The 26,082-nt window shown below is 36.9% G+C and overlaps 4 protein-coding genes and 1 long non-coding RNA gene across 5 annotated transcripts; 2 read left to right on the top strand and 3 right to left on the bottom strand.

Annotated features, from left to right (window-relative positions):
* The first annotated feature begins 963 nt into the window (after window positions 1-963).
* Window positions 964-4,468, top strand: LOC147851958 (heterogeneous nuclear ribonucleoprotein 1-like). The gene is made up of 7 exons (XM_087334136.1): window positions 964-1,467; window positions 1,582-1,823; window positions 2,089-2,129; window positions 2,506-2,669; window positions 2,746-2,842; window positions 3,188-3,357; window positions 3,481-4,468. Exons 2-7 carry the CDS (start codon window positions 1,735-1,737, stop codon window positions 4,021-4,023), a joined length of 1,104 nt encoding a protein of 367 aa, XP_087190262.1. The 5' UTR covers window positions 964-1,467; window positions 1,582-1,734; the 3' UTR covers window positions 4,024-4,468.
* Window positions 4,469-5,843: 1,375 nt separating this feature from the next.
* On the bottom strand, window positions 5,844-6,866 carry LOC147851957 (bifunctional bis(5'-adenosyl)-triphosphatase/adenylylsulfatase FHIT-like). The gene is made up of 3 exons (XM_087334167.1): window positions 6,653-6,866; window positions 6,239-6,337; window positions 5,844-6,135 (listed from the first exon to the last, which is right to left on the bottom strand). The coding sequence occupies exons 1-3, from the start codon at window positions 6,758-6,760 to the stop codon at window positions 6,031-6,033; spliced, it is 312 nt and encodes a 103-aa protein (XP_087190293.1). The 5' UTR covers window positions 6,761-6,866; the 3' UTR covers window positions 5,844-6,030.
* Window positions 6,867-6,879: 13 nt separating this feature from the next.
* Window positions 6,880-8,688, bottom strand: LOC147851956 (uncharacterized). The gene is made up of 3 exons (XR_015531446.1): window positions 8,564-8,688; window positions 7,221-7,329; window positions 6,880-7,087 (listed from the first exon to the last, which is right to left on the bottom strand). It is a non-coding gene; the product is annotated as an uncharacterized LOC147851956 (long non-coding RNA).
* Window positions 8,689-14,847: 6,159 nt separating this feature from the next.
* Window positions 14,848-17,729, top strand: LOC147851955 (uncharacterized). The gene is made up of 4 exons (XM_087333744.1): window positions 14,848-15,174; window positions 16,150-16,210; window positions 16,313-16,457; window positions 17,278-17,729. The coding sequence occupies exons 1-4, from the start codon at window positions 14,886-14,888 to the stop codon at window positions 17,539-17,541; spliced, it is 759 nt and encodes a 252-aa protein (XP_087189870.1). The 5' UTR covers window positions 14,848-14,885; the 3' UTR covers window positions 17,542-17,729.
* Window positions 17,730-19,092: 1,363 nt separating this feature from the next.
* PYD1 (pyrimidine 1) lies at window positions 19,093-26,037 on the bottom strand. The gene is made up of 7 exons (XM_087334160.1): window positions 25,583-26,037; window positions 24,735-24,995; window positions 24,220-24,390; window positions 23,296-23,408; window positions 19,732-19,918; window positions 19,488-19,597; window positions 19,093-19,405 (listed from the first exon to the last, which is right to left on the bottom strand). Exons 1-7 carry the CDS (start codon window positions 25,949-25,951, stop codon window positions 19,249-19,251), a joined length of 1,368 nt encoding a protein of 455 aa, XP_087190286.1. The 5' UTR covers window positions 25,952-26,037; the 3' UTR covers window positions 19,093-19,248.
* Between the last annotated feature and the right edge of the window lie 45 nt (window positions 26,038-26,082).

Here is a 26,082-nt window from a genome sequence, read left to right as displayed (position 1 = left end):
AACCTCAAGAGTTCACTACAAGAATATCCAAACAGGTCAAGAAAATTGTATCCAATTGGAAAAGAATGAATGTTTTGTTCTGATCCATGCAATGGGCATGATCTTTGTGCTTATAATTTGATCAAGGTAGAGTGGGGGGTTCGATGGAGCTGAACCAATGTTATGATATACAAGAACATGGACATTTGTAGACGTGACGGGAGATGCTTACATCTAACACCATGAACAATGGTCTACATGCACATAGACCCTTAATGGTGGAAAAAAGCTTCAAAACTTATATATATATTTGCACAACTGAATATTGATTTCTTAAACTTGTATGCAGAGAGGTTAATATAGGGATTCCTTCATATCGAATAAGAGGAAATTCATGCATATTTACACGTTGTCTATTTTCTCTATGTTGACACATGGACCATAACAAGGACCTCATGAGTAAATATGCTCGAGGATACCTAAAAAGCAAGCCAACGAGCTTCAACATAACCTCACGCAAGACACAGTAACCAACCTCAAATAGCATATCCGCACACGCATAACAATTATATGCACTTCATGTTGCATATCCATCTCCAGAATCGGTCCACTAAATGCATCGAGATCAAAACCTAGAGCTATTGTTTTCATTTCCCCACCATATTGCTCGTAACCATGATTTTGTCTCATCGACCGACTTTAGCCTCCAATAGACCTCGCCATTAGATTTACTCTCCCTTTCTCTCTTTGCGTTGGATAAACTCAAGCATATAATTTGATGATCCATTGAATTTGACAAGATCGGGCGGGACATATCTAGTTAGCTACTTTACTTATTGTTTCATGAAAGACCAATTAAATCTAGAGTGCCTAGAGATGATGCAACACTAATTCTAGGCATATATTTGTAAATAACCCTAACATTATGTCTACATCTATATATGTAAAATTTAAATATTCTTTCAATGCCCTTCCTTCCTTTCCGGATGGAAACCCTAACTCTGCCCCTTCTCTGTTCTGTCGAAACCCTAACTCTGCTCTGCTCCGTTCTGTTCTGTTCAGATATCCATCCATCTCCTTCGCTGTGTAAAAGACGTTAAATTGATTCATTCTCCCGCATTCGTCGCCTTCTCCATACAATCAATCTGTCAGAAAGAAAAGCAAAGATCAGGGTTCTCCAATGAAAAACGAAAATCCAGCTTTTCTAGGGTTTCCAAATTGTAATCGAGGAAAATATTATGTTTTATAGGGCCTTCGCAAACGCAGTGTCCTCTATTGTGTTGGGTGGTTTTCATTCAGTAACGTAGGTTCAGCTTTTTTAGAGTTTTCAGAAAAGCCGAGTCGCGTTTTTTAAAGCTTGCAAAGAGACGGAATTAAGAGAAAAGCTCCACGTTTCTCCAAGGTTCTGATATAATTCAAGTTCAGCTTTTCTACGGTTTTTATTCGGAAAAGTAGGGTCAGGATTTTCTAAGGTCTTCGGAAGAGGAGGTGCAGGTTTTTAAAGTGATTTTAGAAAGCATGTTTAGTATTTTCTTGGTTTTCAGAAAAGCAAGTGTAGCATTTTCTCGGGTTTTCAGAAAAAAAAGTTTTACTATTTTCTAGGGCTCTCATTCAGAAAGGAAATCCATCTTTTTCCAGGTTCTTCATTCAGGAATCAGGTGTATATTTTTCTAGACTCATCAGGAAAGCAAACAGAAGGAAGTTTTAGGGAATTCTTTTCTTTCCCAGAGTTTCACAGAGTTGTCATTTTTCAAGATGAACAATGGAGGTGAATACAGGAGAGGATCGAGAGGAGGTGATAGTTATGGTAATGATTCGTTTGGTGGGAAGTCGACAAACGCAGGGTTAGTTAGACAATGTTTTTAAAAAATAATTGAGTTACTTTGAAAGAGATTTGGTTCAGAAAATGAATCTTCTTTTTGAAACTCGTTCAGTTTCAAATTAAGAAGGTCTAGAAGTTGCTTTGCTATAAAAGCACACAAGATTTGAAAATTGCTAATGTTGGCACAAAGAGAATACCTCTGAAATTCTGTTTTTGCTCTCTATTATGTGCATCTTTTAAAGCCTTGGGTCAACGCTAAAATTTGTACCTTTGGTTTGCTTGTTAAGGAAAATTTTCGTTGGAGGAATCTCATGGGAGACTACCACAGGTGAGAAACAGTATTCTATGATTGTTGGAATCTAGAGTCATGTGAGTCTAGAACCCAGTTAGCAATATTTTCGTATTCCATTTGATGATCTGGGAATTCAAAGTTATGGTTACTGATTGTTTAAGCTACTATTGTTTGAAGTAGGTCATAAGACGATTGTTTGGAAGCTAGGTTTATGTTTCCATTATTTGGAAGCCAGAATTATGTGAGTTTTATTTTGAAGCTAGGTTTTTTTACACCATTGGTCGAAGCTAGAGTCATGTGAGCATTGTTTCAAATCCAGGGTCATAGGATTATCTAATTACTGCTTTGAAGTAGGAGTATTTTAAAACAATGAAAATATGTTATGTTGAGTGCATTTCAATATTCTGTACAGAGAAATTGACAAGGCACTTCAAAAGATATGGTGAAATAATTGACTCAGTTGTCATGCGAGATCGCTCCACCAGGCAACCCCGGGGCTTTGGATTTGTCACATACGCTGATCCATCTGTCATTGATAAGGTCATCAAAGATACTCACCTCATTGATGGACGAACAGTAAGTATATGTTCTTCTCAAGCTTTATTAGGGGTGCCAATCTTCTTCCATTTACGGTCTTATGCGGATTATATAGGTTGAGATTAAGAGATCAGTTCCTCGTGAGAGTATGGTAAAGGGTCCGAGGACCAAAAAAATATTCGTGGGTGGCCTTCTTCCATCTGTGACCGAAGGTATACTTATCAAATCTATTACCTATCCATATTTTATACAGGACTCCAGGATTTATTATGTATGAAATGTATCTCAAACACACGTGATTCGTCTTTCTTATGCACAGCTACCGGCCTTTTGAGAAAATACTTCCATTTTTAAATTCAAATTATACAATGATTATGCATAGTTTTGTTGTGCATATTATTGGGTACAATATTGCACATTTAGTCGTATTTTTGTTAATGGTTTTTACAGCACATTCTTCGCAAAGTAAAGCTTTGTAACAAATTGTGCATGATCTTGTGGAATTCTATATGTAAGACACATGTTCTCACTGATCATTGATTGCATTTAATTGTCAGATGAGTTCAAGAGGTATTTTTCTCAATTTGGAGTTGTAGTAGATAATCAAATTATGTTAGAACACAGCACTGGACTGTCACGGGGATTCGGGTTCATAACGTTTGATGACGAACAAGCAGTTGATGATCTTATATCCCAGGACAGAACATTAGAACTTGGAGGAAAACAGGTGCCATCAATCTCTGGACGCTTATCTATTTTTATGCATGTCCAGACCTTTTCACAAGTATTGAATGTGGATTTGTGTGTAAGAGAATAGAGATTAAAAAGGCTGAGATTTGTATGGATGCAGATAGAGATAAAAAAAGCTGAGCCCAAGAAAGCTTCTTCCGATTCGGGACCCCGATACAGGTCTCCCCCTGGACGAAGGGGAGGTAATAGTAATAATGGATATCGACATGGTGGGTATGGGACCGTCGATGAAGATTACCCAAGGTCCGGATATAGGGGGGCCTCATATGGGACGAGAGAAGGATATTTTGATGAACCCTATGGTGGTAGAGGTGGAGGAGGGTATGTCGGTGCCTATGGAAGTAATAGTAGTGTTAGTGGGTATGGGGCTAGTAGTAGCTTGGGAGGGTATGGAAGTAGTAGGGGATATGGTGGATATGGTGGCAATATACTTAACCAATATGGTGATGCTGATTCATATGGAAGAGGTGGTGGCGGATATGGGAACTATGATAGTGGCTATAGTGGAGAAACTTATGGCTCGGCAGGCGGATTTGGAGGCAGTATAAGAGGAAGCGGATATGGATATGATCCTTCAAGTTCTTTTGGTGGTGGATATGGTGGCCGTACTAGTGGACGATACCATCCTTATGCCAGAAATTGATGTGATGTTCATGTAATTAGAACTAAATTCGCCGTTACATCCAGTAGATTTTTCTGATGTTGCTTCAGCTATTTGAACCTGAAGACAAGCTGGTTTTTCATGTGAAGGAAGGAATTGGTATCACCATGCACATTGCTGGGTTGAGCATATGCTTTCAAAGGCTGTTAAACAATCCATGATAGAGTCTTTTTGAAGCTGGAAACAGGTGTTTTAGAAGCCGGTTTTTTAGTACATTTTGAAAGTTTGTTGTTCTAAGGCCTCAGCTCTAAAAGAATATCAATATATCAGAAAAACTCGAGAAATCATATCCATATATGCTGTTCATGTGAGATCAATCTTGGGAGGATGTTGCCGAAGTGTTTTTTGGACATCAAAACTTTTTACTTACTAGATAGGATGGGAGATCGTGTTTTATTAAGTATTTAACAGGTGATTTGTTGCATGTGATTGTTTTGGAAAAAAAGGCCCCTGGAATCGAAACAAGAAATTGACAGTCCACCTAGTATTTAAATACTGGTTTTCATGGTGTGCAGGAAAGGAAGTAACTAAACTTTCCCAAAATTCAAACAAACTATCTCTTGTTTATAATCAAACTATCTCTTGTTTATAATGTTGGTGTAATTATCCTACATGAAAAAACTCAACTGGGATCTCTATATTTATTCACAAATTTATTGTTCAATTTTTGAAGCACCATAAAATTGAACTGTGTATGCAAATTTCAAAGCATGGTCTGCCACAGTCTGATATGTTTCTTCTTGACTAGTAAGAACAAAAGTTTTTTATAATTATTATGGAATTTTATTTGTTTCAAGTTTATATATCAAGTATGAGCATTTTCCTTGAACCATAATCAAGAGCAATTAGTTTATGCTAATGCTTCTCTGGAAATCCAGATAACAATTCCAAATTAGATGTCAAACCATTGCTTAGAACACCAAAGAGAATATGTCAAACTGCTTTTGCATACCTTGTCTGTCTAACCTACTTGTGATGTAGTCAAGGTCTTTGTTAAGGACTTCAAATACCTGAAGCCATTCTTATGCTGTCTGTATCTTACTATAACACGACACCCCTAATTGGGTCTATTGTGCAAATTTTTTAAATGTTGCAGGTATAGTCTATTACATTTCAGTATTAGCTAACCAAGTTTTGTCCAATGAAAAAACAGAAATTCAAAAACAAGGACATTAGAAACTAGCCAAGGCATATAAGTATTCCAAAATACAAGATTGCTCATTGTCCACCTACAAGGATTAATTTATGTACACAATCAATGATTGTTATACCACCGGTCCTGTGAAAAACTTGATACTAAGTTCAGATTGAAAGAGGAGCTTTGAAATGCCAATGATACCTCATCAAGACTTCAATGTTGGTGATATATGTTTCCAATGCCAGCAGAATGTCATCAGCTTACCTGAGTACACGTTCATTATTCTCCAGAAATGTTTATGGAAAGATATAAGGTAGCCATATAGCACATACACTAAAGCAAACTTTGTGAGCAACGAAACCATGGTAGGGGGTTGTCTTCAATTGAGTGCCATGTTCACAACTATTGCCCTTGTGTAGATAAGCTGTAAAATAAAGATAATGACTACTAAGCTGCTTAAAAAACTGTACAAAAGACAATTCATATGAGACATAATATAAACTGTACAATTCAATGATACTTAGCAAAGTGACTATAATCTTTTCCCCGTGCCATGAATCACAAACTTCTCAGCTATATATATCATGACCACATCCATTATTAACAGAGAGCAGATAGGCTCTTCAAAAAAATAAACATTTCAAACAAAACAAAGAAAATCATGGTAAAAAATGTTGGTAGTTTTTTAAATCAAAGTTTGAATACATGTTCATACACAATTCTGGGTCGATGTGTTTAGGGCCAAAAACTACCATGAGGTATTTATATCGAGGCTTTGTACATCCAAGCCACAAAATAGAAAATAGTATAGTAATATTAATTTGCTTGCTTCAATCTAATGTTTTCATGATTCAGAAAATTTCTCTAAGCTTCAGCACATCACTAATGATTTCGTCTGATTTCCCAGCATCATCTACCTCTAGCTTTTGCTTCAATTCAACTTCCTTCCTGTCCAGCTGCAAATAAAACCTTTGTCAAACACAAATAATTAAATTTTAACTAGAAAAAATATGACAATTTAATTCCTTCAATAAGAGCAAACCAACCAATTTTTTGTACCTCATCATAAACCTGGTCCAGAACCTTAAAGTCACCAACTTTTCTTGGAAAAAGGTGCACATGGACATGTGGAACTGATTGCCCCGCATTAAAACCGTCCTGCAATCAGAAACATTATTCAGGAGCTTTTAAAGAATTTAGAAAGCGCTGCACCATATTGCTTAATCTCAGCAAAATATCATTTATTATTCCCATATCCCTAGTCTAGTCGTGATGTACACCATATGTTTTGATGCTGCAATGATATAAAACGACTTTACAAATCCCTATAACGTGTAGCAAATTCCTATTATCACAAAACTCCATGATTTTCCAATTGCATTGTTTCATGATTGTGGGTTGCAATTAAGCTGATAAAATGGGTGCATTATCCCATTCTATAAATAAATAAAAGAAACACCAGTTCTAACTTACTTGGATGGAGAACGTTAGAGAAGTTGCATCATAATGAGGTTCAATCTTAGCACCAATTCGCTTTGTCAGTAGCACAAGATCAGTGGCTTCCTCCTCATTCAAGTCCATGAACCTTGGAACAACCCGCTTGGAAGCAATAATTACATGTGATATTAAATTAAGGATATACAATGATTCCTATCCCACAGTCTCATGATCTTGTTTGTCCTGATGTTTTCTTTAAGATGTTATCGGATAACCATAAAGGATGAGCAGAGAAAAACTTGTTTTAAAATATTTGATAACCATTTTCCATCAAAGCCATATTTTGTACTTATGCAAACCAAAGCACAGTGAGAGAACTCCCTTTCATTCTGAAGAGTGGAGTAATATCCTCTTTAAATCTATTAGAATTGCAAAGCTTTATACAATTACAATCTATAGGAAGGATATGACCTGCGAACACAAACAACACCATCCATAAGTTGAAAATATCATAGACTTCCCTTACCTTGCTTGCAATTTTCTAATAAGAGAAATTCAAGTATTAAGGCATACAAAGGAGATATAAATTAACAAGAGTACTGACCAGGAACTACAGGTCTTGCACTCAAGAAAGCAAAACTGTGTTTGGTTGTGAGAAAAACCTCTTCACTACCAATCTTGTATGGACCAAAGCTGTGATAAGCTTGCCCTCCCTGAATCGTAAGCACAAAGAAAACACTAAAAAATTACTGCGAAGCTGCATACACTTAATGAACTGTGCAAATAGACATGAAAACTTTGAGCATTGTACTACAAAATTCTTTAACATGACAGAAAGGCATTCTTTAGTGGTAGATAATGCTGTTGAGAATGAAGGAGCTCAACAAGGATCTGATGACCGGAAGATGGAAGGAGCAAGTGCTGGTTCAACATCCAAGCCTTAGTTGAGGGGTTCAATTGCAAAACAAGCATGACACACAGTGTGTGTGATGGCAGTCTCTAATGTTGGACATTGTATATAGAAGGTGACTCTATATAAAGCATCCTCCATTTCCTCTTATTTGTTTGTGTTGGCCCATGTCTCAATATAATCTTTTCTTCTTGCCTAAATCTCTATCTACGATTCCTTGTTTCTCAATCATACATATCACACATACTTAATTTGAATGCAAAATTTAGTTGACATACTAAACGATGTGAATGTGATATCATTAAAAACAGAGCTTAAGATGACAATAACAAGCCTATGAATCCGTACCCAAAACTCGGTTTTTCTTGTTATGAGTATTGAGAATAATGCAAACGATAAATGGACAACATGTAACAAAAAGATATGCTGCGTTCAGATCGTAGATGGAGAACTCCATGCTCGAAAGATAAATGGACAACACGTAACAAAAAGATATGCTGCGTTCAGATCGTAGATGGAGAACTCCATGCTCGAAAACGTATTTCTTATGACGTTAACAGAGATATAAACAGGAAATGTAACACAAGTGAAGAAGTGTCAATGATGATCCTGGCCGGAGAATTGGAACAGCAAATGGAGATTTGCAATGGTAAAAGAGAAAACCACTTTTCTTGGAACAGAAGGATGCAAAACCTTGGATAATTTAAATAACCAAAGTATAAAGAAAGATATTTAACCAAAGTCCATTTGCAGGCAATGGAAACTCAAAAACACGTGACTTGGTTACTAAGGGATGTTGCTGAGGTTGACAAAGGAAACACGAACAAGCTAAATGTGAATGAACGTAAACAAGAAATACAGAAACAGAAGTGTAAATGAATGTAGCAGAGAGAGAGAGAGAGAGAGAGAAGCAGGAAAACAGTGAATGGATGTTCGAGGAGAGTGAAATCAGGAAATACAAGAACAGAAATGCGCAAAGTAGGATGAAATGGTACAAGAAAGACAGGAAGGAGGAGGGGAAGAAAGAGCGCACAGACCTGGGGTGTGGGCATGGTCGCAAAGAAACGAGGAAGTGAGGAGGGAGAGGGTACGAAGAAGAAGGTCTTGGCGATGGCGAGGGAAGGATTGCAGAGGAAGGAGGAGAGCCTTGGAGCGAAGCACAGAAATGGCATAGTAATAGTAGCATATACATACATACATATAATGTACATATATGAAGTGGGTTGTGACAGACCCCGGCTCGAACTGAACCGAACCGAACCGTTACGCCATGGGTTCACTGTGTATTTCTTCCAAACAAATTTAATGGGTTTGGTTTGGATTTTCTAATCAACAATTCGGTTTCAGTTCGGTTTGGTTCTAAACCTCGGTTTTAGAGGTTTTTTAATGGATTTGGTTGAAAGGTTTTTTTTGGTTAACTTCTTTTCGCCCCCTTAATATGTAGTTTATTAATTTAATGGTTATTTATTTATTTTAATTGATGGTTTATTTAATAGTTTTGTAATTGATTTATTAATGGTCTTCTTAATTTAATGGTTTACTTAATGTCTTTGTTATTGATTTATTAAATTTAACTTAAATGCTTATTTATTTTTAATTGGTTTGACAAAATGTTTAGGTTTATAATTTTTATTAAATGAGTCGGTTTGGTTTCAACTTTTCCTTAAACGATTTGGGTTTAAATGGCTTGAGAGTTCAGAAACGGTTTGGATTGGTTTTTGTTTTATATAAATGGTTCGATTTTAAGTCAAAGAAATCAAACCAAACCGGAACCCAAGAAAAGAACCCGTCCTAATCCCAAAGGTGTGCCACCCTAGGTTAAGGCAACCCTATCCCAACAAGCAATTAACAATCGGCAATGGTTCAGTTCGGTTCGGCTTGAAAGGGTCAAAACCGAACCCTTAAAAAAATTTGAAACCTGAACCAAACCGTTAGACCATTAAACCACGGTTTCGTGGTTCAGTTTTGGTTTTTCAACTTAGGTCAATTTTTTTATTTTTTAAAATTTAAAGATTTTCCTAAAAAGTGAGAATAAGGTCTAAAAATGAAAAGATTGTTTAAAAAAAGTTATTATTTTTTTATTATAAACCTCAAAATTTGTTAAACAATTTAAATTGTAGTATCTGATTGTTGAAACCAATCCGAACCATTTTAGCCATTTAGCCGCGGTTCGGTTCAAAATTGTTGCCGATTGTTACGAGCAATCCCAACGAATTGTCCAATGGTTAACCCCAATAGTCATATTTGCCCTGTAAAAGGAGGACCACACCACATTGGTTCCTCATTCCTTGATATTCTACTATCTCTCTCTTTATCTATCTATGAGACTAAGGAAAATTAAAAAATAAGGCTAAAGATGTGGCCAAAAACAGAAATGTAGGCAAATAGGGACAAACGACCTATGAGACTAACCTACATCTTCTACAACTATGCTTTTGGAATTGCAATGGATACCCATGGAATGCGGGACTTGGCATAAAGGAGTTCACCAATGACTCATATATCATGCTTCTTGTTGAAACATGGGAGCATGATACTCAAAGGATTAAAGGTTTAATAAACTATAATGTACACTCTTTGATATGGGAGAAAAATCTAAGACAAAGAAGAGGACAATGAGGGGTGACATTTTGATTAAGAAGGAAATAGAGAAATATGTGTCGATCATAAAAAATGATGAACATAAATGCCACATATGGCTCAAAATAGAAACACCTAGGGATTTGCCCACTTTTGTAGTTGGATATTACATTCCTCATCAAGATTCTAACTTCTATGCTTGTTTGGATAAAGATCAACCTTTTGCCAATCTAGAAGATGATATTGCTTATTTTAAATCCAGAGGGGAAGTTATTGTCTTTGGTGACATGAATGCCTGAACATGAAGTTTCCAACTTGATGCATAAGAATCTTTAATGCCACATATCTCAAGAATACAATAGGGTATACAAATGTATAACCATTCTTCTAGCGATGAAAATGATCCGAACCAATTTGGGAAGTTACTCCTACAAATGTGCAATAGTACCGGATTGCTTATTGCAAGTGGTGTTTCTTTATGGCTAACACTAATGGTTTTACATGTAGAAAACACAATAGAAATAGTGTGATTGACTATGTGATACTTCTCGAAGGTATTTTGGATCGTATACATAAATTCTTACTTGGTGATTGGACACCAAAATCCGATCATAGGGCATTATGTATTGACCTTAGATGTATGCATAAGTTTTATTGTGAAAAGGCCATTGAAGATAATAAACAATTGCACTTGAGCGTGAACCTTAAGCGAGCACCCATGTATTCCAAAATGGTTGAGGATATGTTACAAATAACAAATATACAACATGATGCCACACTAGAATGCAAATGGGAAGCTTTTAAGAAAGTCATTCTCTCATGCACAAACAAATGTTTTTCGACTAACTACCATCTTGGAAATACACCAAGAAATTTAGTTCAAAGAAAAATTGGTTTGATAAAGAATGTCATGAAACTTGAAAGCGCCTAATGATTTTGGATGTAGTTAAGGATAAAGAAAACCAAAAGCATTTGCATGAGTACAAAAGCCTTATTTAAAGAAAGAGAAGAATATGGGACGTTACTCAGCAATTTCTTCAAACGCAACGACAACGGTTTGGTTTGGTTTGAGAGGGTTCAAACCAAACCGTGAAAACATTTTTCAAACTGTTAAACCGTAAAAACCGCAATTTTGTGGTTTGGTTTCGGTTTTCAACATAGGTCTAATTTTAAAATTTTTAAAATTTTTAATATTTCATTATTTAAAATTTTTAAGATGTTCCTAAAATGTGAGAATAAGGTTTAAAAATGCAAAGATTGTTTTAAAACAGTTTTTAAATTAAAATAAAAAAAAACCGTTAAACCGTTTAAACCGCGGTTTTTGACTGTTGAAACCAAACCGTTTTTAAAAACCTAAACCTGAACTGAATTGAACCGTTAAGCCGTTAAACCGCGGTTTCGCGGTTCGGTTTGGTTCAAATCGAACTGTTGCTAATTGTTAATTGAAGATATATGCATAGGACTTAAGAAATTGACCTCTTGAAAGGCAAGCGATCTTCAATGTATAAAGGCCGAAATGCTCAAATGAATGGGAAAGGAAGCACATGTATGGATAAATGATATGTTTAATCATGGATTGCAACATGGTATGTCGTATGATTGGACTACAAATTGGATCAAACCTTTACATAAAGGTGGAGATGTAAATAATGTAAACAACTATCGAACTATCATGGTTGGCTCGCTAATGGCAAAACTGTTTGGATTTATAATGAAATCAAAGATAAGTGCATGGGCTGAAAAAAATGGTAAGAGAGCTTATGGACAAGCTGGCTTTCGAAAACACCATAACACTATTGATCACCTTATCACTCTTCGAGTATTAATGGAGGAAAGTTGCCTTAGAGGTAAAGGTTTATATTGTTGCTTCGTAGACTTCAAGAAAGCTTTTGATATGGTACCTCGTGAGTATCTTTGGAGGCGAATGGAAGAACTAAATGTGCGCAGTGAATATATGCTTGCAATTTCTCGAATATATGAGAAGGTTATATGTTGTGTGCATATGAGTATGCATTGACGAATTAGAAGAAAGGGTTGCCAAGTTTGTTAAGGAAGAATGTGTTGAAGAAGTAGCCATTGGCAATGTTGTGATTATGCTTTTGATATATGCAGATGATGTAATGTGTTAACTCTTAGGGCCGGACAATGGCCTAACACAGGGTGTCTACGGAAGACACTTCACCAAAGGGGTGTTACTGCAACAGGATTAGACTCAACGATTAATCCGACTTAATTAGGTTACTTAGCATGATCGTCTTTAATAATCACACGCGTAAGATATAACAATGAAGGCAGAACGACAATTAACACAGAGAGATAACAACACTAAGCTTTATTAATTAACCGCTATTCATTACATTGTATCCGGGCCTTTAAATAGGTTTCCGGTCTGTATTACAAAATGGTGCCATCCGCACCTGTTCGGGATCGGTTCGGATCTGGAACGGCATACCGATTCCGGTTCGTCCGTCCACACTCTTCCTACTAATTAAATAACTCCCCGTTTCACACCCTGGACTCCTTTGCCGAGCGGTAACATAATGCTTTTTGCAAATACTTTAGGAGATGCACTAAAGCTTATGAAGGTAATTGGAAATTCTTTGCATGCATACTAAATTAAGTGTCAATAGCTCTAAAACAATGATTATGCTTGTGAAGAGCCAAAAAAGAGATAAACCATGCATTATGTACAATAATGAGCCACTTGAATGTGTGGAAAACTTCAAATATCTTGGCCTTGAAGTTCCTTCAAATCATAGATGATGGAATGAATGTGCTACTCGTCGCTTGGAGGCAGGAAAACGAGTATATTATGCAGTTGCAATCATGGAGATATTAAGTGTTGGGTCATCAAGAAATACCTTTTCGACACTTTGGTGACACCGGTGCTTCTCTATGGGGTGGTAGCATCCCTAAATCTACTTGGAAAGAGTTTGAAAATGTCCAAAAACATTTTCTTACAAAGTTTGTACAAGTCTACTGTTAAGAAACAAACGCCCCACTCCCTCCTCCCCCTTGAGCCGAGATCACTTCCCATTGAGGTCACAACCATGGAAAGGGTTGTTGAATACATGCTTAAGGTTCAAAAATGTCCCTCGCATCAACTTTCCTAGAGCTGTATGGGAAGCAAGCAAAAAGATCCAAAAGACACATAAAAGCAAATTTTTGTGTTCTGATTAGATGCAAGATATAGAAAAATGGTTTGGTAGATGGGATGCAACACACTTGATTCATGATGCTTCACTACATTCCTTTGTAAATGAGGCCTTATTGCAACGCCAATGTATCATGACATGGAGGCTCACGCTTCACACATTATACCACACATGTTGCACCTAATTACAAAACCATATTCTTCGTAGAATGGGGAAACCGTACACATCGATACATGTTAGAGCCCATCCCATTATCTGCCATTCAAACCATTGCTACCATGAGACTTAGTTCACATGCATTGCGATGTGAGACGGGGCATTGGGGCAGAAATGATGAGAGTGGTTGACTATGCACACTTTGACCTAAACATGTCTGAGAGTCTGAGTATCACACTTTGATACAATGATCATATTCAACCATGCTTTCGATACATCTTCAACCAAGCCCACTCTTTGCATGGATTTCTCTCACAATCACAATGTGCACTCTCGATTGCAACATTCATTGGTAGAGTTCTTGAACATCGAGACTTGCTACTCACATTCACACGTATCATGTGAAATGTAATATTTTTGGTCTCATAGGTCATATTTGACCTCAGAAGACGATAATAGAATCTATCTCTCTCTCTTGTTGGTCGTTCTTGGCTCTAAGGAGCTTGAAATCACCTAACCTTGTTATCTCATTTAATTAATGAGAATGAATAATCTTGTTGGCTCAATTGTTTAGTCCCAACCATGTTTCCTTGCATTTTTCGAAACCCCCATATTTTAGGGGCACAACATAAAGTCTTTGTCTGTCTGTCTGACTGAATGACTATGTAGAATAGAGCAATAACTCTTTTCTCTTAGAAAAATCTCCTCTTCCTCTTCTTCATCATTATCATCATCAAAGGAAATGCAGATATTTGTCATTCAACACACAATAATGAAATTATGTATATATTATGTGAAATGTTGTGTAATGGTGGGTGGGGTATAACAAGAAGCAACATTACATGGTAAATGTTGGCTACTCGCTCGAAACAACCAATGAAATGATGTGTCCATGGGGGAGATCATACGTAATGGAGCTCTACATCCCTTTCGGCAACGAGACCACACATTAAAATGGATGTGTAGGAAGATCAGTGATAATCATCAGATCACTCTTAGCCTCCTCTATTTGAGCATCAAACCCACGAGCTAGATTGACTGCTCGTGACTGCATGAACTACGTTGTTGTTACACGACGGATCGTCACCAAAGTAGTGTGCTTCATTCGATCGAGAGAATCCATGAATGGATGCATGATTCACCAAGGGATCGCCCATTGAGCAATGATTCGCTCGACACTAATTTGTCACAATCTTTACTTAGTAATCACACCACCCTTGCATGGGCCAAATTTGGTCTTTGAAGGCGTTAATCTCTCTCTCTCTCTCTCTCTCTCTTTCTCTCTCTCTTCAAGCAATCGAACACGTGTGCCTTTGGGGGCCTTCATTCTCCTTCTCAAATTATGAAATAATTTCTTTGTTTTTAATAGTTATGCAAAAAAGGCGTTGATCGGTTTCGAACTCAAGACTCACAACGCCAAAGCGAGATCTCTGTCTGTCTGTCTCTCTGCGCGCGCAAACAGACGGCGATGGCGTTTGCTTCTGCGCCTTCTCCTCCCGTCGTCTCCATTGCTTCTAATCATCCTCAGAATATCGAACAGTTCCGCGTGATTACGGCTGCATCGACTACCTGCAAATCTTTTCGTCCCCCTCTAACTACTCCTAATTCTTTGATTCATCATCATCATCATCATCATCGGAGGAGGAGATCGTCTCGTCGATCTTCGAAAATCTCGTTTTGTGCTGCTACCAATGTGTCATCTGCTCTTCCTCCTCTTTCTCATGACTCCTCTGACAGTGAAATCCCCATAGAAAAGCGTAAGCATTTCTCTCTTCTTTTCATCTTCTTGTTGTGCAATGTTAGGGGATCAGATTCTTTTTTGCAATGATGCTCTAGCAATTACGTATTTTTGTTATGAAAATTTGTTTTAGGTATGTTTTTTTGCGTGCTATCAAGGCCTGTGAAATACGGATTGCATTTTTGTCGTCAAAAAAGTGTAAACGTTTTTCTTGTGATTTCATCCTATTCTCGTTTTATAAGGGTTCTAAACCATGTTCTGCTGTGCTGCTAATCAATTCAAGGTTCTTATTCCTGAATCTTGAATGATTTCAGCCTCTGGTTGTGAAGCTGATTTCATCCACTTGTTGCGAATTAGGCTTAGCTGGTATATAAACCTGATCAAGGTGCAATTTATGCTATATCAACCTTAAACTAATTGGACGGCCTGTCTTTTGGCATGCATGCACGTTTTTTTACTACAACAGTAGCAAAACGGAGAACTATTGTGATGCCCTGGTTGAAGAATGACCGTGAACAAATTTCTTCTAGTATCTTCTATTGTTGAAACACTATGCATTTCCATACTGACTGTGATATCATCTTACTTTTTAAGCTATCATCAGCTGTCTATTGGGCAGTCTATCAGTAAATGGATACACTTTGTTACATGATTAGAAAACCAAATATAGCTTATTGATCTTCATCTTTTGAAACACATCCTTATACTTTTACAAAAGCTTATCAGAAGCATACCAAACTCATTGATCTTTATTTATTGAAATATAGATCTGAATAGAAGAAGATTAGCAGAAACTTAAGAAGAAAAGAGAAACCTTTTTGAACCTCAGTAACCATCAACAAGAGGAGGTAGTTATGGAATATTGATCGAAATATGGACTCATGAAGAGGGAAAGTTTTTGTAAGGAGAAATGGTTTTTGAGAGAGATGGTTTAAGGTATATTTTTTCTTTACCAGAAATATAAGAGTACATATCTTTTGCTGCCTCATAATAGGTTTTCCAGCTTTCCCTACAGCGCTCGACATTAATGAGATTCGTGAGATTCTTCCACATAGGTAATGCTTTCACCCTCATTGTCTTTTTTGTTTGGAATAATTTGTTGAGTCTGTATGGAATTCAATGAAGGATGATGTGTAACTAATCAGTTCTACATTCAGGTTTCCCTTCCTCCTAGTAGACCGGGTAATAGAATATAATCCTGGTGTTTCTGCTGTTGCCATTAAAAACGTAACAATCAATGACAATTTCTTTCCCGGGCACTTCCCTGAAAGGCCAATCATGCCAGGTGTTCTTATGGTTGAGGTAACATTCTAGTTTCATATGGTACTAAAACAATCCAATATAGTAGGGCAGGAGATGTAATCCATTAATTTCTAGTTGTTTTTACCATGTTACACAAAAACAATGCAACTAAGCATGCCATGCAAGGCAATTAATACATTAAGTCTATCTTTCATGCAAAAAGCCTTACAATATTAGTAAGTAAAAAAACTGAATCCTTTACATGAGGTGCTGGTGTCTGTAAACACTACACTACACTATAATACAGTAAAAAGCATGCCCATCTGTTGGTAAACTTAAAGATTGCACAAAACACTGAATGTGTATTTAGAAGCTTGTGCATGTGGTAAACACATAAAATGCAAAACCAGATCAAACTATAGAAATCATGAGCAGAAACATCTGAAGTCTGCAGTTCGAAGATTGGGGGAGTTTCATATGACATAAGTTCACGTTTCAATGCAACATGTAACACCCTTACTTTAAACATGTTATGCAATGCAAATCGCAACATTATTATTTGTTGTTATTGATATTCATCATTCTTATAATGCAATGTGACATGCCACATTGTTGATTTTTTTTATATTCACATTTGTCACATTCAAGATTTAAATCAAGCATTTGCCAGATTCATCATTTTTACATGATATGCTTACAATGCATTTGCTAAAGTCATCATTTGTTTGTATGAAATATGTCCACAATGCAACATGCAACAGGAAACATGAAACATAATTTTCACAAGAAAGATGTCCGATGCATTTAACGTTGTGCATTCTCGCCTATTAAGTATTGACTGCTTAATATTCTGAAACTAGTTCTATTGATATGATGTCAGGCAATGGCACAGGTTGGTGGCATTGTCATGTTGCAGCCAGAAGTGGGCGGCTCAAAAGACAACTTCTTCTTTGCAGGAGTTGATAAGGTGCGATTTAGAAAACCGGTAATAGCTGGGGATACTCTGGTCATGCGCATGACTCTTGTAAAATTGCAAAGGAGGTTTGGAATAGCGAAAATGGAGGGTAAGGCCTATGTAGGCGGTGAGGTAGTATGTGAAGGTGAGTTTTTGATGGCCATGGGAAGCAATAGCTCACAAGAGTAACCATTATTCTCGAGTGCACACATTGTGCTAGAATGTTCATAATACATAGTATTATTTACCTTAGTAATGTCAGTTTCTGTAGAGTGACTACATACATGATCTTTTTGTAATCTGGCTTGGAATACAAAACAGTTCAACTTTTTCAATATAAAAAGGCATTGCAAACATGCCCATTTTGCAGACGTGAATTCTATTTGCTTGAATTTAAATGTGAGAAATTAGAATAGTTTTTTCATGACACATGTGGTACCTGTGGTACCTAACTCCAAGCAAAGAGTTGATCTGTGCATCAGACTAGGTTGTATTTTAGCATTGAATAAGTATAAGATGATATATGTTATGAGTAGGTGATTGGTTATGATGTATACAGCATCTGTGTGATAGATTAGGTTGTATCGTTAGATAAGTGTGAAAAATATAGCCAACCCTTTGCTGTTATCTACAGCCCAGGAGTAGGTGATTGGTTGTATATGAGAAAATGTGAATTGTCTACTGTTATATTGCATTAAAAAAGCTTCAAGGTCAAAAAGCAAGTCGAAACATTTGGAATAATTACATTTTTTGTTGTGTTGCTCCACCAGTAATATGTAGTCATATTGCTACAGAGGAGATTACAAAAGGCATAATTTTTTATTGGTTCAGTGCTAACCCCAATTCATATTTATTTTTGTATTCCTATCAAACATATCAGATTGTTGATTGGAGTTTATTGGTATTATTCCATACAAACGCCACCCCTCTGAAGTTTCATTCCAATCCTTTCACTGCATTTCTAGAGGTGGTACAGGAACTGATTGCAGGACACACTATTGAAGTGATAATTGGGTTCCACAATGGTAAAAGTTTATATAGAAGATAAACTCTTGTACGCTGCTTGCAGATTCCTTATGCTTGAAGCTTAAACACAAAATGTTTTGCCGAGCTTTAACAGAATGTATTGTCCTTACAAATAAACAACATTACAACTTCGATATAACCATGATGGTATACAGATAGAGGATACGGCATAAAATATTTTTTACTGATAGTTGTGGCAGCCACATAACAAGTAGATGGAAGAGACTTCTTGTTCAGCAGAGAAGTCGAGGTAGCTTAAGATAAATTCCAAAACACTAGACAAGCGATGAGAATGCTGGTCTCAGCATTGTTGAATCTAGAAGCAAATATATCTAGAAGAGCATTCTTAAATCCAGAATGCTCCAACATTGTTGACAGCCAATGGGAATGCTGCTCTTCAACATTGTTGAAAATAAGATTAGCAATTAAATGTCTGGAGGAGCATCGTTCAATCTAGAACCTACTTTGATCTTATGCGAATTTGGGGTAACAACCTAGGAAGACCTATGTCCTTTATCTTATTTCAAACAGCTTCAACGGATTAGTAACGCATAAAAGTATAATGGATCCTGATTAGAACAGCATGAAATGTAAAGATCTCATGATGTTCCTCTTTAGAACATAATTGTATTGTTAATGAAGGACCAAGGAAAATACAACAAAAAGATGGTATTCAACATGGTCTTTGTCCTATACAGGTTGTGCAATGAGAAATCAAAACAATATATTATTTAATTAACAAAGGTTGCATATTGTCCCTTTCCTCCCCCATGATTCAACAATGTGTGTATTCTCTGGGATAGCCTAACAACCCACTTTTTAACATCAACAGTGTATTCAACGAAATGGTTTTCTTCACCTTACTAAATACTAGTTTGATACCATTGTCTCTGTCTGCTTCACAAATCCATCACCTGTCCACTCTTTGTCAGATGCTAAACCAAGACGGATAGCCTTCTTCTTCTGAATTGCCTCTTGTTGGCGGCGAACAAGATCAGTATGTGTGGTGAAATATTCTAGTGAAGCCCTGATTAAACAAAAAGAAATAAAAAATATAGCCTTCTAACAATGAATAATGGTTCATACATACTTCAAGACAGGCCAATTACCCTCGGAAATCATCGATTGTTTTGAAATTATGTTTCTCCATGAAGGACTGTAGTTCTGCGCATAACTGTTTAACATGACCATATCCATGTAGCATTACACCGGTGCACACCTGTTAATCAACACATGTTCGATAAAAAACCAGAGTATCATGTATGAAAATGTATCTAATATCCATATTCCAATAACACATACATACACACACGCATGCACATTATACATATTCAAACCCACCAAGAAACTGACCTGTACAGTATCAGCTCCAAGTAACAAGAACTCAGCAGCATTATAACCTGTTTCTACTCCACCAATACCAGAGAGTGATCGGCCTTGACCTGGGAATTCTTTCTTCATCATTTGAGCAATGGACATTACCTTTGCTAGTGCAATAGGCCTCACAGCTTTTGATGAGTAACCACCTGGTGTAGAATAACTGCATAATAGATTTTGTAAATCATGAAAGGATAACTCATTAAGGTATTTAAAAAAAAATTAAGTAAATGGGAGAGAGAGAGAGAGAGAAAGAATTAGAATTTTTATCGTCCATAAAGAGGCCAAATATGACCTATGGGACCAAAGTATACACGTGTTCTTGATATGTGTCTCCTTCCTAAAAAGGGGTATTCATACATTGAAGCACAATGTCTCTATCCGTGAATAAGGCATGCACATATGAGCTCAACCTTCTAGGCGGTGTCTTAAGTATGACACTTAAGTTATCACTCCTTAATATGTCATCATATCTTGAACAAATTGCACTATATGCCGAGCATGTGAAGAGCAAGTGACATTCATCCTCTACCATGCCTTCATTGCATACTTTGCATGTCTTCAAGTTCATTACATTTTGATACCATGATGCAACTTCAATATCTAACTTGTAAGATCGAGAGCGAAGCAGTGTGATGGCTCTACGACCATTACTACTCTCATATTGGTAATGAGATAAGGTTAGATACGATCAATAGGCATTCTTGCATTATATTGAGACCAACATTCAGGGTTGACATTTGCAATGTAATATTCTAGCTTTGTACTCTCAGCATCTTCCCATTTCATTCTTAATGATTCCACCAACCTTTCCTCAATCATTACATACTGCATTGCATTGCCCGAAAGCTCTAAAAGATCATCCATACCCCATCTTCTAAACCATTTCCTTATGTCAACAACCCAACCGGATGAGAGAATCTTACTTTTATGATTCTTTTGTAACTTACATCCAACATTCTAAGCAAGATGTGGTAATCGATGATTCGGCATATTCTTAACTTTTGTAATGTATTTATATACGCTTTGGAGTGCCAATAGTTCTATGGGTTGAACACCTGTTTCCAAGAGCATAACCTGGTAAGAGGTAGTGCATTTAACTCCTAATTGTCTCCTTAAAAACATCATTTGAATCTTCCCAATCTCATTCCATGCATTAAGAGAGATGGTGCCACCCCATATTTCTACTCCATAAAGCAATACTTGAGTTACCATGGCATTGAACATTGTTTTACTTCCCAGAGAGAGTTAGAGGAGCTCACCTTTTGAAGTGAGATCCAAAAGTTCTTAACTTATGTTTTATGTGACCCATTTAGGGTTGGCCAAGTTCACACTGAATTTGACCCGAAAATAACAAAAAAGTGATAAGTGACCATTGGCCTTTATAAATAGGCCTATACACATGCACACACTATAAGGGTTCATTTAGGGCCTATCCCAACAACCTCCCACTTAAAGGCATAAATGACGCCTTTAAGCAACATAACTCCTACCATCTGTATACATATCTAATGTTGTGCTTTGGTTAAGCACTTGGTGAGTACATCTGCAAGGTTTTGTGATGTGTGGACCTTTATCAATGTGATAAGGCCATCCTCAAGCACTTCTCGAATGAAGTGATATCGCACATCCATATGTTTTGTGTGTGCATGAAACATTGCATTCTTTGCCAAACAGATGGCACTTTGGCTATCACAACCAAGCGTGGGTGCCTTTTCGGGCAAACCAAACTCACTGCAGAGATGTGCTAACCATATCGCTTCCTTGGAAGCCTCAATGGCTGAAATATATTAAGCCTCGGTAGTGGACAAAGCAACAACCTTTTGCAGCCTACTACACCATGATACAACACCACCTGCAAGTATGAATACATTACCACTTATGGATTTCCGTGTATTCACATCACCTGCCATGTCAGAGTCATAGAAATCCTTCAACTCTAATGGGTCTTTTCCATAACAAAGGCATTTATTTTTAGTCCCTTTTAAGTATCTCATAATGGACACTACTGCATTCCAATGTGCCTTGCTTGGATTAGCCATGAATCGGCTTACAACTCTCATTGCATAGGCAATATAGATCTAGTAGCAACCATAGTATACATAAGTGAACTACAAGTTGAAGCATAAGGTACACCTTGAATGTCATTGAATGCTTCTTGTGTCTTAGGACAATCATCCTTAGAGATTTCATCATATGTCTATAATGGCACTCCAAGAGGCTTTGCATCAGCCATACAAAATCTGTCCAACACCTTTTCAATGTATTTTTCCTGAGATAAATACAATGTGTGCTGGTCCCTTTGTCTACTAATTCTTACTCCAAATACATGGTCAGCTCCCCAAGGTCTTTCATTGAAAATGCAGATTTCAGCTGCTTTTTAAGGACATCAACAATACTCCTTTTCTTGGCAGCAATGAGCATATCATCTACATATAGTGCTAGAATGATTGGGCTGCCATTTTGATCTCTTTTAGTGTACACACAATGATCAACATGGCTTCTTTTGTACCCATGTTTGAGCATAAAAGCAGCAAACATTTGTACCATTGTCTAGAAGCTTGATTCAGGCCATACCAACTTATATTGAGCTTACATACCAAATGTTCCTTCCAGGAATAACAAAGCCCTCAGGCTGTTTCATGTAAAGCTCTTCATCAATGTCACCATGCAAAAAAGTTGTATGTACATCCATTTGGTCTAATTCCAGATCAAGTGCAGTCACTATAGCAAATAGGACTCGCAAAGTGGTCATTTTTACCACAAGAGAAAACACTTCTTGGAAATCTATGCCCTTAGTTTGAGCATATCCTTTTGCAACCAACCTTGCTTTATACTTCGGTTTGCCATCAACAGTCTTGATTTTATATACCCAATTGTTAGGTATAGCTTTCCTTCCTTTGGGCAGTTCAAGCAAGTCCCAAGAATTATTTGAATGCTAAGCCTTCGTCTCTTCCTGCATAGCAACCTCCCACTTATTGTTGTGCTCACATGCCTGTGCCTCTTTATATGTAAGAGGTTCTCCCTCATCAGTCAACATTTTTTACTGCAGCGAGGGGTCAAATCTACTCACATTTCGTTTAATACGAGCACATCATGCAAGGTAATTAATACATTAAGTCCGAAAGCTCTAAAAGATCATCCATGTCGCATCTTTTGAACCATTTTCTTATGTCAACAACCCAACCGGATAAGAGAATTTTACTCTTATGATTCTTTTGTAGCTTACATCCAACATTCCAAGCAAGATGTGGTAATCGATGATTCGGCATATTAGAGAGAGAGATAACATCTATTAGATGTTGAAATTGGCCTATGACACAAATAATGATCACAAATATGGGTGAATTCTAAGTTATCCATATTAAAACAAAATAAAAGCTCTAGGTTCTTCCCTAAAGATCCATGATAATGATCTTAATGCATGGGGTAGATGTATATTACGGAATGATTCTTGTGATTGTTATACAAGCACGAGACTGAGAAAGAGAGAAGCGAAAAAAAGAAGTTAAAATGAGTTAAGGTACGAAAAATGGTTACCCTTCTACACACGGTTCAGGGCGCAGACTATCGAGATTGATGCCCATAACACTCATGATGGTATTAATGGCAGCAATACCCTCACATCCTTCTCTGAGAGCAACACGAGCAGGCTATTCTATCCAAAAAAAGCAATACAACCAGCATTACACTATTTGTGACCATGTAAATACTTACCACTATCATTACTACTATTGGGGTAGTATAGCTCTCTAACCAATTTAATCCAACATACCACATAAAATACAATTTCTCATGCTTTGCCACTATATATAATTGACCAACCTACTTTACCACCTACTCGGCAATAATAGCATTCTCTACAAAAAAAACATATTACACACTTAGCCTCTCACACTTTCAAACATACAAATATCTAGCTTTGGAAGGCAAGATCAATATAACAATATGCTTTGCAAGAAAAGGATGTTGCTCTCCTAGCATGTTGCACATCTCAAGGTTGAATCAAACATTAGCATGTACTTTATAGGAGAGGTAACAACATTAAAAAATTCACAAGAAGGAAGCATCAAAAGACATTTGCCTCTTACAATGTTAAGAAAATTGCAAGGGAATTTGGAAGAGAATCAAGAAAGGATCACTAAGATGTTGAGGAGTGAATTAAAAATACAAGACTCACGCATTGCCTACATATAGTTGCTTTTCTAAATTAGGCTCACATATATAGCTCATCTTTCTACCATTAATCCCACAAGTTAGACATGTCAATTGAATGCTTTCGCATCAGTTAAGACCTCTCAATAGGTGAGGCATAGAGAATATTTAGCATAGAAACTTGGGAAAACCCATAAATAGCCTTCCTAATCTTATTAAGCTACTAATTGCAAAGGAAGCAGTATTAAGGCAAAAAAAGACACATATAGGAGAAAGGATTAAATTAATATGTTTCTACCATTCACAGACCTGGGTAATGTCTGTAATATTCGGAGTCATTTTAGCCCAAACTGGTATTGTTGCTTTTGCATTGATCCAGCCACATACTTCCTGAAGCAAATCACAATCTTGACCAACTGCAGCCCCCATTTTACGTTCCGGCATCCCATGTGGGCATGAGAAATTGATCTCAAATGCATCCTACCATCCGAAAAACAATTTGACCTCTTAGAAAATCAGCATTGCATTAAGCACATAGATAGTTAGTTCACATCAAACACAGTTTTCAGAGAATTGCTTATATTTTTGAAAGGCCAAAATGTTGGTTTGGTAGCAACCTTTCACTCTCAAGTGTTTGAACCAATCTCCCTTTATAGTTGTCGAATGATTTTTAGAGCATATTATTACTTTCTCTCTTTAGTTAATAGCTCAAGATTACTTAATCGGTAAGTTCACAAATAGCAGGCAATACATTGCATGTAATATCTTGTTAAATGAAGCAATGGCACATGAAGGAAGAAGAGGCAAGTTTAGAATTTTCTTACAACTCCAGTTTCTTCCACTCGCTCTATGATCTCTTCCCAAGCACTCTTGTTATACTCTTCCATTATAGATGCAATGAGAATGCGATCAGGATATTCCTCTTTGAGTTGCTTCATCTCAGCCAACATTGTCTCAAAGGGCCGGTCACTGATTAACTCAATATTCTGCCAACCAATCACTTCTTTCGGTAATGTGCCTGAAGAGGCATGCATTCTTGCATACCGAGGAGTGACATTAATGACTTTCGAGGAGTCCAAGGAAACCTATTTAACATAATGCATTAAGAAAGTTAAAAATTTGCTGACAATTTTGCATATAATAACTTGACCTTGAGAGATTTGAAACTTTTCAGTCACAAATAATTTAACATCATTGCATGAATATATCAAGATATTATACATTTTCCCATGTGGGACGAGAGCTCACTTCTCTTCTTGTTTCCATTTTGGGTTAAAAATCTCATCCTTTTATCAATTACAAGAAGGAAAGAGAGGAAAAGAAATCAAATCAAAATGAAAGATTAAGGTTACATAGAAATGAGGGTTTTTCATCAACACATAAAAAAGGGACAAAATCAGATGAAATATCAAATATTAGAGATAGGGAACATTAGGGTTAGCAATCTCATTGTTTTATTAGAACATGAACAAGAGGAAAAAAGGGATCAGATCAAATGAAGGATTAATGTTAAGATTATATTGTTTTATGATACATACATATAAATAAAAACCAGATTCAAAAATCAAAGATCAGGCATGTATACGTCTATTATTGTTTTATTGATATAAAAAGAAAAGAAAAAAGAGGACCAGGTCAAGACAAGATGAAAATCTTGGGGTTATATGCCTACCGTTTTAGCGATGACACCTCCCCAACCTTCATCAAAAGCTTTTTTCATGACAGTGTAATTGGTACCAGGGGGACCTGAACCGATAACAAAAGGATTTGGAAGGCGGAGACCATTCACTGTAACACTGAGATCGGCTCCCGAGGATGTCAACGAAGAAGAAGAATCGGTATGGGCAGCAGAGACAACCCATTTCGTTCTTGTCCGCCCATCAGAGAACCCTAATTTGGGTGCACATTTCACGCTTGGGTGGCAATCAGGGAACCGTAAGAATTTGGGTGCACAATTGACAAGGGTTTGCCGGCCGGGAAGAATCTGGAAGGTCTCAGAGCGATTGGAGAGAGGCTGAGAGTTGAGGCGGAGGCCGGCCATGGATGAAGAACAATTCTAGAGATGTATGTGTGTGTGTGTGTATGTATGTATATATATCTATGGATGTAAGGACTATTTGATGAAGCTTTTCTGGTTTCTCTTCTGTCTGTCTGTATCTAATTGTGCAGAAT

Source organism: Azolla caroliniana, unplaced genomic scaffold, assembly GCF_043228905.1.
Source record: "Azolla caroliniana isolate FFs.n. ecotype wild unplaced genomic scaffold, voAzoCaro1.0.p SCAF_18, whole genome shotgun sequence".
Lineage (NCBI taxonomy): Eukaryota > Viridiplantae > Streptophyta > Polypodiopsida > Salviniales > Salviniaceae > Azolla > Azolla caroliniana.
This window is presented reverse-complemented; position numbering and strand designations above follow the sequence as displayed.